General features: G+C 37.1%; 1 protein-coding gene across 1 annotated transcript in view; it reads left to right on the top strand.

Annotated features, from left to right (window-relative positions):
• The window catches only part of CSMD1 (CUB and Sushi multiple domains 1), a 1,675,903-nt gene that overhangs the window by 1,148,460 nt on the left and 506,662 nt on the right, over positions 1 to 20,781 (top strand). The window contains exons 11-12 of the mRNA XM_075861938.1: positions 17,326 to 17,429; positions 20,396 to 20,508. Coding sequence (XP_075718053.1) covers positions 17,326 to 17,429; positions 20,396 to 20,508 — 217 coding nt within the window. The remainder of the gene's footprint in view (positions 1 to 17,325; positions 17,430 to 20,395; positions 20,509 to 20,781) is intronic.

Here is a 20,781-nt window from a genome sequence, read left to right as displayed (position 1 = left end):
TTAAATAATTTGGTATCGCTGTGTCCCTAAAAGTCCGATCTATTACAATATACCATTATTTAACTCGCACGGTGAGTTAGTCATGAAATTAAAAATGTAAAACATCAAAATAGTTTTTTGGTCACCTTAGTGCTTAAAATATGAAATATAAAAGTGATCAAAAAAATCGTATGTACCCAAAAATGGTGCCAATAAAACTACAGCTCGTCCTGCAAAAAATAAGCCCTCACACCGCTCAATCGATGAAAAAAATATAAAAAAAATGTTGCCTCTCAGAATTTTGTCTAAAACCTGGGTGCGTTTTATGGTAAGGTGCGTCTTATAGTCCGAAAAATATGGTACATTTAATTTTGCACCAAGAACCATATCTTCCCACAAAGTCCTATATATTTGCAGTGTTACAGGTAGTCTGACAGTATTGTCTCGATGTTATCAAGTTTTAATTGTATTTTCTGCAGCATATATTTAGAACATGAAAATAACGGGTTTCAGTAAAACATTGTTCTTTTGCTCTAGCAGAGGTAGAGCTCAAGTGAAGCTCAGATTGACATCTTTCCCTTTTTCTGTTGACTGCATTTCTAATTGAAACTGACAATGTGCCACCATTATACAAGATGCAACAGAAAATGTCTAGTACATACAGTATTTTTTGTTTCAATATTAAATAGAATTTATAAATGCAGGAAAATGTTCTAGTGCAATGTCACTGTCAAAGCAATTAATGCATATGGGTTCTAAGTAAAGAGGAATTATACATTTTGTAAAGTGTAGGACTTTTTTTAACATTATTTTAACCTTTTTTAAACCAGGAAGGAAAAATGCTTACCTTTTTTAGAGATCTGGGCACTGGTCTGAAAAATCTTCAATACAGATCTTCAACAAGCAGAATAGCTGCTGGTTGACAGGTCTTCTGATTCAGTGAAATATGCACAAGAAGTCATAACTCTAAGACGCACATGTGTGTCAATAGATGAGTGCATACTATTACTCCAGCCCCCTTATAGAAAATGGTAGATGAAGCCATAAAAAAGACATGCAAGGTCAAAATTGAATTACAATTCTTGTTTGACGCTTTACCCACACATCTACCTTTCTACTTGTCAATGTTAAACGCATGTTTCTCTGTATGTTCCCATTGTTGTCGATTTTGCTTTAAACATGTAACTTGAAGTTGAGCCTGGCTGAACCAGGTAGAACCAGGAACAGCCATACTAATATGGACCTTACTGTGCCGGTACTACAAGGTAGAGGCCATGGCGCTACAATAATACTTTCCCAGGAAACAGTACCTGAAACCTTCATAGCTCTAGCTGTCATAACTGTAGTGAAGCTGACAGTAAGGCTACACACACACACGAACCTAGCCCACCTCGGATGTGAGAAACTGATGTTTTTAACGTCCGAGGAGTACCCGTGCGTGACGCGTTGTCACAGATTCCCCAGACTACAGTCTATGGTGGGATGGTTTTTAAAGGAGCTGTCTCATAGCCCCTGCCCATTTGCCCCATCAGGGTACATGGATATCATAAAGAGTTTGCCCTCTTTGAAACCCTTTTCTATGTGCCAGAAAATAGAACTACTCTGCTCTGACAGAGCCGATATGTAAATGACTGGCCGAATGCGGCCTACGGAAGCTGCACCTACAGCTTACATTCAAAAAGGGGTTGTCGTTATGATATATGCTTCCTACTAGTAATGTGCTCTTAAAGGAACATTAAACTCACCCAAAAAAATGAAAACTTTTCCAGAAATTCTTCCCTTAATCTCCTCCTTTCCTTTAATACTATTGTGTCTTATATTTCTATTAATACTGGGAAATATATAAAGAAATGTTGTCTGTTTTCCAGGAGATTAGCCATTTTCCCCCTCCGCCTCCTCATAATCCTGTCTCTGGCTGTTAGATAAGTGGCTGCTCTTCCCTCTGCCCTAGCTGTAGTAGGACACAGGCATTATTTCGTCCCACCCTGTTAATCTGCTCCCCCTAAGCCATTCACCAACCAAAAATGGAACAGATCAGTAGGAAAATTAACTCCTATGTTCTCTGCAGGATTTCTATTTAAGAAACACGCAAAAGATCCTGCAGACTGCCAAACAGTGTGAGCTTGTTAATCTCCCATTTAATTTTAAAATGTATTTCTATGTTTATTGTCACTTTCATATATCACCTTTTTATTACATTTCATTGTATTGAATATTATGTATAACATTAGAATTCAAAACATAAGATATTTTCTGTTTATGACCTCATGTTTATTCTGCATTAAATTTATCACAACAGCCTAATTGACATTTCTTTTTTCTCTCGAATAAGAACAGAATCTGCAGCACTGTGAAAATTCTAAAAATTTAATTTATATAGACAAAAGTAATCAAGAAGGGTGACATGACATTGCCAACAGTAATTTAGAAGTGAGAAAGTTAAACATATATATGCATACACACACATTCACATTGGAAGTAAGATCAGTAATGTAATGCTACTGTATGAAAAGAAAATGTTGCATTACTAAACATTATAGTCCATACCTATCTTAGCCAAAAGTGTAAAGCATGCCCTTTCATATATGAAAATCCATGTATAAATACTGCAAAGCCTTTATACCCCATTCATACAATCATCCCCAAGCTTACTCTCATATACACAAGTGCGGAAACTGTGCATTGACTTTGACAGGAGCTTATTACTCCTGGTGACTGTTTAAACTAGAGTTAATAAATATTAAGCTAGAGGTCAGGCAAATATGTATACATAGCTGTAAAAAGACAATTGTTTCATTAAAGAAAAGAACTGTCAACTCCATTTAGTATGAAAATAGAAAATATCCTTACAGCATTTTATCTCAGAAAATGTTGGCTGTCATCTGACAAGGAAATACATTTTTCCACTGAATGTCTGTGAATGTTTTTTCCAAAATTGAGCGTTTAAAATTTCTCATGTGACAGAAATCTCTTAAAGTTATTCTGATCTGGAATATTATTAACATCAATAGTACCGTAAACATTCTAATCATGCCTTAAGATGAACAAGAAATATTAGCTTTACAATAGGAGCTGCTTTCTCCTACACCTATTTTCTGCTGTGTAAAATGCTGTAAAAAAAAAAAGTGGCAAGAGGTCATACAAATTTTTGTAAAGGATATAGTTGTAAAACAATAATTGTTTCATCAAACTCTTAATGCAGAATCACGTGCATGTATGTCATCTGCGGCCGTTAGTTGCCACAGAACACCGTACATGCTTGTTCTTATTGCACAGGGAATACGAGCTGCAATAACTTGTGGCATTTAAGTGGTTTGATGGAAGTAGGGGGGTTCCTCTATCCCCCATCGGTGGCCCACGAATACAAAGTTATGCTTCTTGGAATGCGGTGACACAAAAACAAATTATTTAGGCGTAGAATAAAGTTAGAATGTTATTTACACCACACGGTAAACAGCGCGTACTTAAAACGCAAAAAAACAAGGTTAATCAATAAATTATATGTACACCAAAATGGTGGCATTAAAAAATACTCCTGCAAAAAATAGCCCTGATACAGCAATGTCAATGAAAAAAATTGGAGTTATGGCTCTAGGAATGCGCAGATGAAAAAATGAAAAATAATGCTTGGTCTTTAATGTCAAAATGGGGTAATTGTATCAGAGCTAGGACCTACCAGAGGATACTCTGGTACTCTTGTGGGCTAATCTTACCTTTAAGCACAACCTATTTCCTTCCCAAGGACAGAATACAATGTCTCATGAATGACATCTGAATTCTATTGGCTTACCCAGTAGACAAATTACTTCCACTTTGTTCATTAAACATAAATCCTCTCTTTAATGAATGATTCATGATTAATTCATCTTCACTTCAATGGAATTTCATGGTAGCCCAACATTTTTGTCCTATTATTCTTCATAAATTTATAATAAGAAGAAAGAAAGAAAGAAAGAAAGAAAGAAAGAAAGAAAGAAAGAAAGAAAGAAAGAAAGAAAGAAAGAAAGAAAGAAAGAAAACTATTATTTTATGATATTTTTATCTTATTACTTTTCTTAAATTATTAGCTACTTCCCTTAATTTGTCATTAAAAGAGTTGATGATGATTAGAAAAGGATACATTATAGGCAACTCTTAATATTTGGATGAATAGATATGCTAGCGATAGATAGATAGATAGATAGATAGATAGATAGATAGATAGATAGATAGATAGATAGATAGATAGATAGATAGATAGATGATAGATCGATCGATAGATAGATAGATAGATAGATAGATAGATAGATAGATAGATAGATAGATAGATAGATAGATAGATAGATATGAGATAGATAGATAGATAGATAGATAGATAGATAGATAGATAGATAGATAGATAGATAGATAGATAGATAGATAGATAGATAGTCAAATCAATTCATATTTGAATTTTCTGAAACCATAGTTGATATTTATTTAATAAGTTCATCTTTTTTGGCAGAACAGATAATACATAAATATACAAAACTAAACTATGTACACTAATAGCATCTGTCAGATTTAGAGTGTCTATGGATGGTAATTGATGATAATTGGAGTTTCCATAACTGCTAAAGGCAAATTGTTGATATCCACCAGTGACTGACATGCTGAGCATCAATTATCTCTAGTGCTACTTTCAATTTTGCCTACCTTCATATCTATGACATTTTGAGCACAAAATGCAACATATGATAAAATGTAAAATATGAAATGTTTATAGCTTTCCATTTTCAGCAATCATTTTGGGAGATGGAATAATGATTGTTACATGACTTTACTATGTTGGCCATCCATAATAATAACTTGCTGAAAAGATGGTGATGAGATCCAATGTAATAAAATCAAACTTCCATAATATTTTTTTTTATGATTTTGAAAAGGTTGAATGACAGCAGGAACCCCTTAATAATATCTTATAAAATGAAATGAGACGTAGATGAGGCATTTGTTAAGATTTATTTTAAATATTGGATACAGCCCTCTGCAATATTTTCATATTTTACTCTTTCTGTGCATAAAAATATGAATATGATTACAAACATTCATTAAAAATATGAGCTAAACCAAAACAGGATTTAATGTAAATTTAGCACAAAACACTTAAAGAGGCTCTGTCACCAGATTTTGCAACCCCTATCTGCTATTGCAGCAGATCGGCGCTGCAATGTAGATAAGAGTAACGTTTTTATTTAAAAAAAACGAGCATTTTTGGCCAAGTTATGACCATTTTTGTATTTATGCAAATGAGGCTTGCAAAAGTACAACTGGGCGTGTTGAAAAGTAAAAGTACAATTGGGCGTGTATTATGTGTGTGTACATCGGGGCGTGTTTACTACTTTTACTAGCTGGGCGTTGTGTATAGAAGTATCATCCACTTCTCTTCAGAACGCCCAGCTTCTGGCAGTGCAGACACAGCCGTGTTCTCGAGAGATCACGCTGTGACGTCACTTCCCCAGGTCCTGCATCGTGTCAGACGAGCGAGGACACATCGGCACCAGAGGCTACAGATGATTCTGCAGCAGCATCGGCGTTTGCAGGTAAATCGATGTAGCTACTTACCTGCAAACGCTGATGCTGCTGCAGAATCAACTGTAGCCTCTGGTGCCGATGTGGCCGACACGATGCAGGACCTGTGAGTGACGTCACAGATCTGCACTGCCAGAAGCTGGGCGTTCTGAAGAGAAGTGGATGATACTTCTCATCAGAACGCCCAGCTAGTAAAAGTAGTAAACACGCCCAGTTGTACTTTTGCAAGCCTCATTTGTATAAATACAAAAATGGCCATAACTTGGCCAAAAATGCTCGTTTTTTAAAAATAAAAACGTTACTGTAATCTACATTGCAGCGCCTATCTGCTGCAATAGCAGATAGGGGTTGCAAAATCTGGTGACAGAGCCTCTTTAACAAACCTCTCAGCCATGATGTACATAGGATAGGCATGATCATCTTATATCTCTTATAATAGGAAATTATTTAATGCTGTCAACTACATATTTAGCTTTTGCTTTTGCCATTGCTGACCTGACCTGAAACATTTATTTACATGTTTAGGCAAGTTAAGAGTAAGCATAGGTTTGGCACTATTTATAAATGGCGCTAAGCTAATAGGAAATTCGGAATCATTATAAATCTTCTGTTTTATGAATACCTTTTTTCCACAATTTTTTTCATAGTTCACAAAACTAAATAACAATAAAGGGGGAAAAAACTGTCTAAATGCAATTTCTGAGCTTCCTTAGTTTAGGGTTACAGGGAAGATCTGCAAATGCCAGAAATCTTGAAACCAGCATTTTATTATCATATTTTATATTTCCACATACAGAAATGTAACCCTTTGAAAATACCCTACTTAGTTAAGGATTTTCATCTACTAATAAGTGCAGAGAGTGGCTACTGTTACGACCAGCGGGTTTTAGACCCACTGTGCTACTCCACAGGGTGAGAGTAGCAGCTGGCCCAGCGGACCAGGATACGATGGTGTAGTTCACCGAGGGAACAGGCACTGACAGATGATACCTTGGCAGATAAGTGAGGATAAAAAGACACAGTTCGTAACAGGTAGAAAACCTCAGCGTTGTCTCAGTTAGTTGGATGCAGACTGGCAGTAGACAGCGGCATGCAGACTGATGGCAGGTAACAGGATAGTAGCTGGTAGCCGATACCTGGATACAGGCCGAAAACAGAGAGCTAGACACCGGCGGATAGATGGATACACTCTGATAACAAATTGCTGGATACAGGCTGGTGGCGAATAAAATTATACAGGCTGGTAGCGGATAGCTGGATATAGGCTGATAACAGGTAGCAGGTGCGAACTGCAGGATTCAAACAGGAACCTATGCAGGACACAATTAGGTTGCACCAAAGTTTCTCTGGCAGGGTGTGTCCAGTGAAGCAGACTAATATACTTGCAAGATGCAGGGAGTGAGCGTGCGCCCATCCTATGGGCAGACCCAGCAACACCAGCAGCAGAAAGAAGTGCACTTGCATGGCATGGTGGTGCAGTGTGAAAATCCAGGAACTGTACAGTGTGTAGCAAAGGTAACCTGGCATCTGTGACTGATGGGAGAGATAGTACACCAGCAAGCGCAGAGTACTGGCGTTACAGATACAGGGAGCATCTCTCGCTCTTGAGGTTGCCCATACATAGTCAATTGATTTTAATGGGAGCTATCTTATACTAATCTAATAGTATACCTAATATAAAACAAATTTGTAGTTAACTTACTTTTAAAATTCAGTTGTTTTATCCATGCAAATTCTGTGTGAAGTTACTGCCACTAGGTGTCTCCCTCCCTGTAATCTGTTGTCCACCTCCTGTTGTTAAGCATTGGTCAACACTGGTTACAGAGCAGAAAAGACATCCGCAGAAAATGAGGGTGTGTCCCTTCACTGCCTGGCTTTAACTTTCTATGGATAGGGGAGGGGGAGCAAGACGAGGGAGCAGAGAGAGAGAGAGAGAGTGTGTGACTCAAAAAGACATGCTGCATGTAAGTCTATGGAGATGGAGTGGTGAGCTTGCGGAGGAAGCAGGAGCACAGTGAGAAACACACAGACATACTGCAGGCTGCTGGTAGGATTTCTATGTCACCCCAGTGCTGGATTCTCAGCTACACTGTTCTACACTTCTGTATATGTCCTCCATGCTACTGCTACCTCTGTATATGTGATAGATAGAGATAGGAGAGCAGGATTTTCCTCTTCTCTATGTGTGCTGTGTACAGAAGACATGATAGCAGTTAGGCTGTGCCCACTAGTTTTGAGACAACTGATAATTAGAGATAGAGCCTGCAGAGGGAAAAACTGCAAAATAATGCAGAAAACTAGTCATACAATGGCCGGAAATAGTGTTAATCCTCATGTACACACGTATGGCAGCTTATTCTGAAAAGTCACCTGAAAAGTTAGGTACACTTTAACACTTAGGATATGGTCACAAAGTGAATTTCAGTCAAAAAATTGCACCAAATTGTGGTGCAGTTTTTCAGCCGGCGTGTCAACTGCGGAAAATGGCACACTAAAAAAAATGTTTCATACTCACGAATTCATGGCGACACGTCCCTCTGCTGTCCTACATCCCGGCTTACTGGTGTGAGGTTTCATCCCATGTGAACCCTGCAGCCTGTGAAAGAGAAGCACAGAATTATGGGTAAGTATATAATTATTTTTGAGTTGCGATTATTGCGGCGGAATCACAGCTTTTCAATTTCTGAGTGTTTTTTCCACTCATCATTTATGCAGCGTGTGGATGAGATTTGTTCAAATCTCATCCACTCTGCTGCTACTGTATTATGATGCGAATTTTGTTGCGGAAAATCCATAGTATTTACACTAGGTGTGAACTTAGCCTTGCTGCCAGGTTACAGCTGAATGTTATATTTTTAAGCTGAAAAAATTGAGAACTCCACAAACAGCATCTCACATACTGTTTCAGATATTCCTATGTTAAAAAGTTACATTTGACTGGATAGTTTCCAGTAATATTCCTGGAACAAAAAACCCAATCTTTTTAAAACTGCACATAGCAAGCAACAAGTATTCTGAAGTACATCAGACACATGCAGCGTACTCAGTTGCCAAAGTGAAAGTTAATCTTTTCTCAGCAGACCATTATTATGTTGTTTCAATATAACAGCTAGTAGGAATTTGCTAATGAATCTTTTTGACGATATTTGTAACTATTTGTGACTATAAGAAAGTAATAAAAAAGTGTAATTAGAATGAGAACGTTGTAATCTATTAAGTAGATTTTGATCCCAAAAAACACTAGATTGATCTTAATTTATTATTTTCCATAGCTTTAGGAAATATTACTGATTATTAATTAGGCCCACCAATATTTTGGAAAATTCTACAACTATGTTATACCTGTAATTCATAAAACATTATATATCTATATATCTATATATATATATATAGATATATAGATATATAGATATATATAGATATATATCTATATATATAGATATATCTATATAGATCTATCTATCTATCTATCTATCTATATATATATATATATATATATATATATATATACACTACCGTTCAAAAGTTTAGGGTCAGAAATACACTCTATACATTGTTAATGTGCTAAATGACTATTCTAGCTGCAAACGTCTGGTTTTTAATGCAATATCTACATAAGTATATAAGTGTATAGAGGCCCATTTCCAGCAACCATCACTCCAGTGTTCTAATGGTACATTGTGTTTGCTAACTGTGTTAGAAGGCTAATGGATGATTAGAAAACACTTGAAAACTCTTGTGCAATTATGTTAGCACCGCTGTAAACAGTTTTGCTGTTTAGAGGAGCTATAAAACTTACCTTCCTTTGAGCTACTTGAGAATCTGGAGCATTACATTTGTGGGTTCGATTAAACTCTCAAAATGGCTAGAAAAAGAGAGCTTTCATGTGAAACTCGACAGTCTATTCTTGTTCGTGGAAATGAAGGCTATTCCATGCGAGAAATTACCAAGAAACTGAAGATTTCCAACAACGGTGTGTACTACTCCCTTCAGAGGACAGCACAAACAGGCTCTAACCAGAGTAGAAAGAGAAGTGGGAGGCCCCGCTGCACAACTGAGCAACAAGACAAGTACATTAGAGTCTCTAGTTTGAGAAATAGACGCCTCACAGGTCCTCAACTGGCAGCTTCATTAAATAGTACCCGCAAAACGCCAGTGTCAACGTCTACAGTGAAGAGGCGACTCCGGGATACTGGCCTTCAGGGCAGAGTGGCAAAGAAAAAGCCATATCTGAGACTGGCTAATAAAAGGAAAAGATTAATATGGGCAAAAGCACACAGACATTGGACTGAGGAAGATTGGAAAAAAGTGTTATGGACAGACGAATCGAAGTTTGAGGGGTTTGGATCACACAGAAGAACATTTGTGAGACACAGAACAACTGACAAGATCCTGGAAGAGTGCCTGACGCCATCTGTCAAGCATGGTGGAGGTAATGTGATGGTCTGGGGTTGCTTTGGTGCTGATAAAGTGGGAGATTTGTACAAGGTAAAAGGGATTTTGAATAAGGAAGGCTATCACTCCATTTTGCAACGCCATGCCATACCCTGTGGACAGCGCTTGATTGGAGCCAATTTCATCCTACAACAGGACAATGACCCAAAGCACACCTCCAAATTATGCAATAACTATTTAGGGAAGAAGCAGGCAGCTGGTATTCTATCTGTAATGGAGTGGCCAGAGCAGTCACCAGATCTCAACCACATAGAGCTGTTGTGGGAGCAGCTTGACCGTATGGTACGCAAGAAGGGCCCATCAAGCCAATTCAACTTGTGGGAGGGGCTTCTGGAAGCATGGGGTGAAATTTCTCCCGATTACCTCAGCAAATTAACAGCTAGAATGCCAAAGGTCTGTAATGCTGTAATTGCTGCAAAAGGAGCATTCTTTGACGAAAGCAAAGTTTGAAGGAGAAAATTATTATTTTAAATAAAAATCATAATTTCTAACCTTGTCAATGTCTTGACTATATTTTCTAGTCATTTTGCAACTCATTTGAAAAATATAAGTGTGAGTTTTCATGGAAAACACAAAATTGTCTGGGTGACCCCAAACTTTTGAACGGTAGTGTATATATATATATATATATATATATATATATATATATACACAGAACAAGAGCAAGTGAACACAGCACTCCACAGATCCAGAAAATCAGGCCATGTGCTCGTCACCAGGGGATGAATCAATTCCCCTTCTTTTTAGATAGAGAACAGCATAGGACGTAGTAACGGCACCAGGACTTCAAGGTAAATGAAAAACAGGGTGGATTTATTCACCTCAAACACAGCAACGTTTCGGTTCAACAGGAACCTTTCTCAAGCTATAGCTTGAGAAAGGTTCCTCTTGAACCGAAACGTTGCTGTGTTTGAGGTGAATAAATCGACCCTGTTTTTCATCTACCTTGATGTCCTGGTGCCGTTACTATGTCCTATGCTGTTATATATATATATATATATATATATATATATATATATATATATATATATAAAATCCAATGATAGGCAGCACTCCAATGTCAAGGTGAAAAAATTGCTTTAATAGCCCTCGTGCGACGTTTCGGCTCTGTGCAATGAGCCTTTCTCAAGAAATGCTCATTGCACAGAGCCGAAACGTCGCACGAGGACTATTAAAGCTATTTTTTCACCTTGACATTGGAGTGCTGCCTATCATTGGATGTTTATTGGATATGGAACTGTGGTCGGTGCTGGAGTGAACAGTCCCTCATTAAAGTACACCCCATATAGTTGATAGACCCATTCAACCTATGTATGATAAGATTATCAACTATATGGGGTGTACTTTAATGAGGGACCGCTCACCCCATCCCTGACAGATATACTATACCTCTCTAAGCTGGCAATTTTAATACTGAATTTCAATAATTCAATTCAATAGATCAGTTGATTTTGATGCTACTTGCTCTTCTTTTTTCCAATTCTTCCCCTTCCCTTTCCATTTGTTCAACGTAGAGTGACGGATACCATTATAAGTTAATGAGGTTCGTCAGGTGTCAGTGGTATCAGTACTACGATGGATCTGGCACTGTGTCCTAGTTTCCGGTAGAAACAGAGACCTGGATGCAGATGTGAACAGAGCCTTACAAAACAAAATAAAAATAAAATAAATAACAAAATAAAAAACAATACAATAAAAATAAGTAGATAAACTTTCACTGTAAAGCACAATAATAGCACAGTTTTCCAACAAATTCAAATTTGTATCAGAAGCCCCATTAGGAGTCTCCGTCGCAGATTCCGTCACATTCGGTAGACTAAATTGCTGCGCTATTTTGTCCGGCAAAATGAGGAAACAATGATGTAAACTTGACGGAACCATTAAAGTCAATGGGTTCTCTCGGATACCGTTGGTTTCCGTCATGCCATGATGAAGCAGAAAAATGGAAAAGAGAGTGCAGTTGTGAACAGAGCCTTAGTGTATAAGAAGCAGGTAACAATGGAGGCTGGACGCCTCCAAACATCTGCCCATTAATTTCAATGAAAAAAATGGCGTTCCGTTCCTACAGTGCGTTTTTTTACGCGCCGCTTTTACAAAATTTGCGTAAAAAAACACCCCGTAAAAAAGAAGTGCTAGTCACTTCTTGAGCCGTTTTTGGAGCCGTTTTCACTTGAAAAACTGCTCCAATGGCGGCCATAAAAAACGCTGCAAATAACGCCAGTTGCTTAAAAAACGTCTGAAAATCAGGTGCTGTTTTCCTTTGAAAACGTCATCCCAGGAGGTCGGCCCTATGACGTCATCCAGGCCAGCCTCCTGGGATGGCGTTTCATCCCATGTAACCGCCGCTTCAGCCTGTGATTGGCTGCAGAGGTCGCATGGGAAGCAATGTCATCCCAGGATGCAGCATGAATTTACATACTGCGGATTTAATTTCCGCACCGCAGGTCAATTTATTAACGTTCATGCTGCGGTTTTTTTCCACAGCGTAGGCATGAGATTTTTTAAATTTCACCCACTTTGCTGCTACTGTAAATGTTGCAGAGATTAGGAACCCAGCCTAAGGGAGGGAAAGTTCTAGACAGAACTTTATTAGGTTTTAATATAAGATAAATTAATATCACAGCAAAAGAAAATATACACACAAAAAAGGTTTGTTTTAAATTAAAGTACATTTATTTAATTAAGGTTTTGTTTCCATCTGAATCGGAGGCTACATCAGGATCCTCTGTCACAGATTCAGGCTTTTTTCTGGACAAAATAGCGCGGCATGCTTACGAAAAATATGATGGGTACCGTTGGTTTCCATCATGTAATGGATCCAGCATTTCCCTTTTTTCCCGTTAATCTGTTTTTCTGACAGAATAGAATAACGGAAGCAGATGTGAACGGAGCCTAAGAAAGCAAATGGAGATCTTTTTTATGCCTTATGGGATTTATCTTTAGATCATAAAAAAATGAAAAGTTCACTTCTTTCATTATCAACATGATTTTTTAATGCCAGAGGGACTTCAACTGGCAGTACTAACATTACAGAGCTTCAGATATGACATAATCATTGAAACTCTCGGCTTGCTTATACAGTGAAACATTACAGTCAAGGAAGTGCAGCTACTCGGCTGGCATTAGTAATGTTTCCTTGAAAAGAAATCCTTCATTAATTGGTATCACATTTATTAGAATTCCAAAGATCAATCATTGCTTAACCCCTTACCACCACAGAAAGTTTTGTCCTTTCTGACCGAGCCCCATTTTCAAATTTGACATGTCAATTTATGTGGCAATAACTTAGTAATGCTTTAACTTATCCGAGTCATTCTAAGATCGTTTTTTCATAGCGCATTGTACTTTATGTTACTGGTAAATTTTGGTTGAAACATTGTGTTTATTTGTCAAAAACACCAAAATGTACCACAAATTTAGAAAAATGTGCATTTAAAAAAAAAAAAATTCTCGGAATGAACGAAAGACAATCATACCTCACAAAATTGTTAATAATTAACATTTACCATATGTCTACCTTATGTTTTCATCATTTTTCGAGCTTCCTTTTTTTAGGTACGTTAAAAATCTTAGAAGTTTAGCAGCAATTTCCAAAACAGAATTTTTTAGGGACCATTTCAGTTATGAAGTGGCTTTGAGGGGCCTATATATTAAAAACCCCCATAAATAACCCCACATTAAAAACTGGACCCCTCAAAGTATTAAAAACAGCATTTAGAAAGTTTGTTAACCCTTTAGGTATTTCACAGGAATTAAGGCAAAGTGGAGGGGAGATGTAAAAATTAGATTTTTTTTTTTGCAGATACCAAATTTCAATAATTTTTTTTCCTGTAACACAACAGGTGTTAAAAGAGAAATGCCACTCAATATTTATTACCCTGATTATGCAGTTTTTAGAAATATGTGGTCTTAGTGCACTAATTGACTCAAACACGGGCCTCGAAAACGTTGGGGTCTTCTTTTTATTAGGACGTTTTCCAGGCACCACATCGGTTTGCAGACACCTTGAAGTGCCAAAACATAAGAAACACAGCAAAATACAATTTGGATCTAAACCCTTCAAGGATTTCATCTAAGGGACTAGTGAGCATTTTTACGCCACAGGTGTTTCATTTTTTTACTAGAATTGGGACCTTGAAATTGAAAAATTATTTTTTTTCCAATTATACATAGATTCAGCTAAATAAAAATATTCTTCACTAGAAATACAGAAGAAAAATCAATCCACAATTTATTACGCAATTTCTACCGAGTACAGTAAAACCCCATATGTGGTCATAAACTGCTGTTTGGGCACATAGCTGGGCACAGAATGGAAGGAGTGCCATTTCAATTTTGTAGGGCAAGTTTTGCTGGTTTAGTTTCTGGGCGCCTTAGGCATTTCCAGAGTCCCTGAGGAATCAGTACAGTGGAAACCCCCTGAGAAGTAACTTCATTTTAAAAACTACACCCCTCAATGCATTCATCTAGGGGTGAAGTGACTATTTTAACACCACAGCTTTTTTTCTAGAAATTAGTGCACTGTGAACGTTGCAAATTGATAAGGGCAATTTTTCCATAGATGTGTCATTTCAGTGACCAAAATGTTGTGCCCAGCTTGTGACAGTGGGAAAGGAGAGCTCTAGAATTATTGTCATGTGTGTCATGATTTTGGAAACATCGTACACTTGGCCCGAATTTGCCTGGACATACGACAGGGCTCAGGAGTGAAAGAGCATCATGCGCATTTGAGGCATAAAATGGTGATTACACAGCATTGGCCAAAAATTGCAGAGGATCTAAAACCACCAAGAAGTGACATTTTGGAAACTGTACCCCTAAAGGCATTTATAAAGGAGTGTAATTACGATTTTGATCCCACAGACGTTTCTAGAAACTAAAACGCAGCAGATGGTACAAAGGGAAAATTGTCATTTTTCCACTGATATGCCAATTCAGTGCACAATATGTTGTGCCTAGATTGTGCCATGGGAGACACTCACCCCATAAAGTGTTGAGCGGGTTCTTCTGGGTATGGAAATCCCATAAATGTGGACGTAAACTGCTGTTAGGGCACAGTGCAAGGCTTAGAAGTGAAGGAGCGCCAATTTGCTTTTAGAGCACAGATTTTGCTTGGTTGTAGTTTTGTTTGGGATTTTACAAATATTTTAATTTATAATGTGGGCACATATGTAAACTTGAGTACATCAGGGCATAATATGGTGGTATAAAAATTAGGTAAACAAATAATAAAATGAATGGATAAATGGCCTGTGCGTAAAGTGTCGCACTGATAAATGGTGTCCATTCTTATCCCACTTTTTGAATATACTCTGCATTTTTAAGGTCCCTTCTTTTTTTTGCAGTTTAGGTTACTTTGCTGAGAAAGTGTGTCTCTGGTATAATACGGGCATCCCCACTTCCAGCAGACATGCTTGGGCCCTCCTCTTCCTGGTTCCCAAATATTAGGGCCTTGATAACCATTTTTTTAGAGTGAAGGGATGTTCCCCTCTGGCCTGCACTTTGGGATGTTGTTTCATCCCCGCCTTACTAGGTTATCACATTATTATTTTTCCATCAACGCAGCCGTGTATGGGTTTGTTTTTTCCGTGGCAAGCTGTAGTTTTTATTGGCAGCGTTTTGGGGTACATTCAACGTTTTTTTACAGTGTTCATCCTGGCATTGTTTTTTATTCTTTTTTTTTATGGCTTTCATGGTGCACCATAAATGACATGCTAACTTTATTCTGCGGGTCGATACGATTATGGTGATACCACATTTATATAGTTTCGTTTTTTATTTGCAGCTTTTGCACAATAAGATCACTTTTTTTTGTTAATACTTTTTTTTGTCGCCACATGCTGAGTGCCATAATCTTTTTCTATCAACAAAGCCGTGTGAGGGTTTGTTTTTTGCAGGATGGGCTTTCATTTTTACTGGTATCATTTTGGGGTACATGCCACTTTATGGTCGCTTTTTATTCCTTTTTTGCCTGGCGAGGTGGCTCAAAAACAACAATTCTGGCAATGTTTAAATAAATAACATGATAGTTTTATAGTTCTTTTTTTCGTGGATGCAGTGATACACATTATGTACAGTTTATTAAATGTTGTTATATTTTCTAATAATAAAACTGTTATTATTGAAAAAAAAAGGTGTTATGATTTTTGAAATTGAAAACTTGTCTGTTTTAACTTATTTTTTTACTTTTTAAATTCCACTTATGAGAGTTAAAGATCCAACTTTCCGATCGCTAGCATAATGCACTGAAGTACTTATGTATTACAGTGTATTATGCCTGTCTGTTTTACACCGACAGGCAGCTTATTAGGCCCTGCTTCATCAGAGACCAATAGGCTTCCATAGATGGCAGACCAGGAGGCCAGTGTTAGGCCCCAGTTGCCATAGCAACTATCCACACCCTACCATCGCATCATGGGGTTGCCAGGGCGTTCTAACAACTTGGAAGCCGCAGTCGCTATTCGCCACGGCATCTAACGGGTTAAACAGCAGGGGCTATCACCGATCCCAGAGGGTACAGCAGAGTGTCAGCTGTAGTATACATCTGACACCTGCTGGTGTTGGCGCTGGCTCAGCTTCTAAGGCCACACCTACACCCCGCCACAATTGTATGGCAGTTTGCGGGAATACCTTGTCAACTGTCCCGTATATATACAGCGGACATCGAGAAGGGGTTAGGAAACAAATTAGACCAAGTAGGCCATTGTATCTTTATTGTATAACTTAGTATGTACCCTTTTCTCAATAGACTGATGATTTATTAGTTCCTACCATAAAGTTAAATAAATAAGATACTGTAGTATTATACCAATTAGGTTAAATTTGTTGCAGGGATCATTTATGGGTGAGGTCATTTTCTTTATACATAATGAATTGCTTTACATTGTTATAGTACATTTATGCATTGTATGTTTATTCCCATAATTTAACCAAACAATGTTAACATTTTTTGTTAAATTATGGTAATTATGTTAACACAGCAACACATTTATCTTTCCTAACAAATTCTACCTCTTGATGTCATTCCTTACATTAGGTTTGGAAGTTGCATTCATTTTCACTGTAAAGGGATGACATAAATGTACAGATATCAATGTTTTCTTCATTAATTGTATTTTTTTTTAAAAACATTCCTATTTTACATGGTACGAATAGTCTTCTACAAACAAAAGGTTATGCCAACATACTTTAGTCCATGAGCATTCCAAGAAATGCTTTCTTAGGTGGTCTGCAGCATATTGTTTTGACACAGTATTCTGAGTTATGAAAATGTCACATTTACGTATATGCTATGCAATGAAACGTTACTTACTATGTAACATTGTACTTATATTTCAACAGGTTATCAAGATTTCATTTGAAGTATTTGAGCTAGAGAGAGGATATGATACCTTAACTGTAGGAGATGGTGGAAAAGTTGGAGACACGCGATCTGTATTATATGTGTAAGTAATGCTTTTTTTTATATATATATATATATATAACAAATGAGTCATCATGTTCACTGAAAAATAATAAATATATATATATATATATATATATATATATATATATATATATATATATATATTTATATATATATATATATATACACACTAGTTCTTCTCAAAGGCTTAGAATATCATCAAAAAGTTAATTTATTTCAGTAATTCAATTCAAAAAGTGAAACTCATATTATATAGATTCATTACACACAGAGTGATCTATTTCCTGCATTTTTTTCTTTTAATGTTGATGGTTATGGTAACAGTTAATGAAAACCAAAAATGTAGTCTCTCATAAAATTAGAATATTATATAAGCCCAATTTCAAAAATTATTTTTAACACCGAAATGTTGGCCTACTCAATAGTATGTACAGAATATGCACTCAATACTCGGTCGTGGGCTTTTTTTTGCATGAACTACTGTATCAATGCGGCGTGGCATGGAGGCGATCATTTAAAAAAATGAAGAGGCAGCACTCCAAGGAAATTGGTGAAAAAAATGTGGTGTGTTTATTCACCCCAGGCAGGTCTGGGGTGCCTAGGGTAAATAAACACACCACTTTTTTTCACCAATTTCCTTGGAGTGCTGCCTCTTCATATTTTTTGGGGATTTCATTAACAAGGGTTCCTAGCCTCAACCTAGGAGGCCTGCACCCACTGCTGTCGCTGTGCTGCTTTACTCTTATTCTCATTTTATATATATATATATATATATATATATATATATATAACTTTTTTCAATGCAATGGAGTATGTTTTCGTGTATTATCGTAATGGTTACAGTTACATCTGTGTCCATTTGTCCAGCATTAATAGAAGTGAGTTGACACATTTTTAATTTAAGTCTCTATGTCATGTCAATTCTATTACAGCTCACAGAAGTTAAAGGTAAACAGTGCACTCTAGAAAACACTGATACAATGTGTTCTATCTAATGGGGCAGTGCATAACTTCTATTTTTGGTTCTCTTTGAAGTCATGCACCACTCTCCCAGGCATTGCACTAGGCATAATACAGTGTGTCATGTTTTACTGGAGTGTTCTGTTAAAGAAGATCAGTCATGAAAATTCAGTTCTTGTGTTTTTTTTTAACCCCTTTGAGTCTACAATCTGTTTGATAGTTCATTAATAGTACAATGTGATTGCCTAAACCAAGCTATCATTGTGACAACTTAATTCTACTAATGTGGCAAAGAACTGAAATCATTATGCATATTGAGGTGCTGTAGGGCACCATAAACTAATTCAAAGGTTGTACAGAGCGATAAAACAGTGTGCAGAAGGCCTGAGATTCATTTATTTTTAATCACATTTTCTAGAAAAACAATGCAACAGAATATTTGTCACCAAATACCCCAAAAGATATGTAAATTATGATTAATTCTAACTCTTTCAAAGTAGGATTGTGACAGTCACTTTAAAATTAACTTAGCTTCTTTTCTTTTTTTTTTAATGATTCACTAAACTGTATAAACATCTTCGCATATGTCCTATTTTTCACATGTATTGTTTCCATTATTTTATTCTTTTTATTCTGCTAGAATCTAACTAGATTAGTAAATTCATCATTTGAAAACCTCCCTTTATTCTATCAGGCAAGTCCTTGATAAGGGTCATTGCACACTTGATATAAACAGGCAATGGCATGCCTTGTATTATGAGGATATTGGGGTAGTAATAACAATCTCATCCTCTTAAGGTGGTTTTACACTGGTCAATTATCGGGCAGACGAGCGTTCATAGAACGCTCATTGTCGATAATTACCCTGTGTAAAGAGGACAGCGATCAGCAGATGAACGAGCAAATGCTCAATCATCTGCTGGTCGTACCGTTTTAAAAAAGTAAAATATTATCGTTGTCGACAGCACATCTTTGGGTGTAAACAGGGAGACGTGCTGCTGACATGATGATAATGTATGGGGATGAGCAATCGGAGTAAAGACAGCTCGTCCCCATCCATAGCTCCGTGTAACAGGAGCAAACGAGAACCGATCAACGATGTCTCGTTGACCGGCGCTCGCTGCATCGGTCGATTATCGGCTGGTGTAAAAGGGACTTTACTCTTCCTATAACAAAACAGGCTGATATCCCCTGCTTCCCTATGGTGTAACCTTTGGCAAACTTCCATAGTTTGCAGTGCTAGACCTAATTAAATAACATTGGGCCAGATGCACTAATGTGTCTGCAGCTCCAATGTGTTGTAAATTGTGCCAAAATCAGGCTCATCTTGGCGCAGTTTGGCACACTTCTTGTTTAACCAGATGTTTGCATCCTACTAGACAGTTTTTAAAAGTGTTCTTAAAAAGGGGTGTGGCGTAACTGAAAAGGGGGCATGGCTTAAGATGCACTGTCATGTGCCAAAAATAATCTGTTGCAAACCAAGCCAACTCAAAGCTGCGAAAGAAGAGAAAAGTATCTAGCAGGTCAAGTAAGATGCTCCAAATTTTTCACATAGCATTAACCACTGTGATAATTTGGTGCATTTACTGACTGCCTTGTCTTTATTTTAAACTGTCTAAATCTTAGACTACATTAGTACATCTGCCCTATTGTGTGTCCCATATGCAGAACAACCGGAAGCGCTGTAGAATGTAATGTGATCCTACATCGCTGGCGGCTGTTCTGCATATGGGAACCATGGAGATAGCAGAACTATACACAGTCTTTGCTGTACTTAGAAGCAGAAACAGTAATACAAGTCATTTAGAAAAATGATTATTGTGCACACTCCTGCACTATTATAGTTTTTCAGTGAATGTGGGGATATGCATTATAATCTCTGCTGGTTAAAAAACATTTCGATTTAAGATGCAATATAACTGCAACATACAGAGTTTGGTGTATTATTTTGTTATTTTATTAATAACAGGAAATACTATAGCAGCAAATCCTATTTTTACCTATACATTGTTATGCCTTGTCCAGTCTTACAGGTTCTAGTGTACCAGATCTCATTGTCAGCATGAGCAACCAAATGTGGCTCCACTTGCAATCAGATGACAGCATTGGCTCACCGGGATTTAAAGCTATTTATCAAGGTTTGTTTCCATATATTGGCAATGTGTAAAAGCGATGCATAATTAACTATGTATATATGTGATTCTAAAACTGCTAGCTCAATTAAGTTATGGGTTTAACTCTTATGCTGCCACCATTTTCACACTTTTGACATACACAAATGAAACCTAAATGATAAAATGTAAAAAAAAACAAACATATTATACCCTCATATCCATACATTTTCTGAAAGTAGACACCTGGCATATTGTGAAATTCCAACCCACTACAGTATTTTTCATTCATAGTTGAAT

Source organism: Rhinoderma darwinii, chromosome 4 (genome assembly GCF_050947455.1).
Source record: "Rhinoderma darwinii isolate aRhiDar2 chromosome 4, aRhiDar2.hap1, whole genome shotgun sequence".
NCBI lineage: Eukaryota > Metazoa > Chordata > Amphibia > Anura > Rhinodermatidae > Rhinoderma > Rhinoderma darwinii.
Note: the sequence above shows the minus strand (reverse complement) of the source record. Positions and strands in the feature narration are given on the sequence as shown.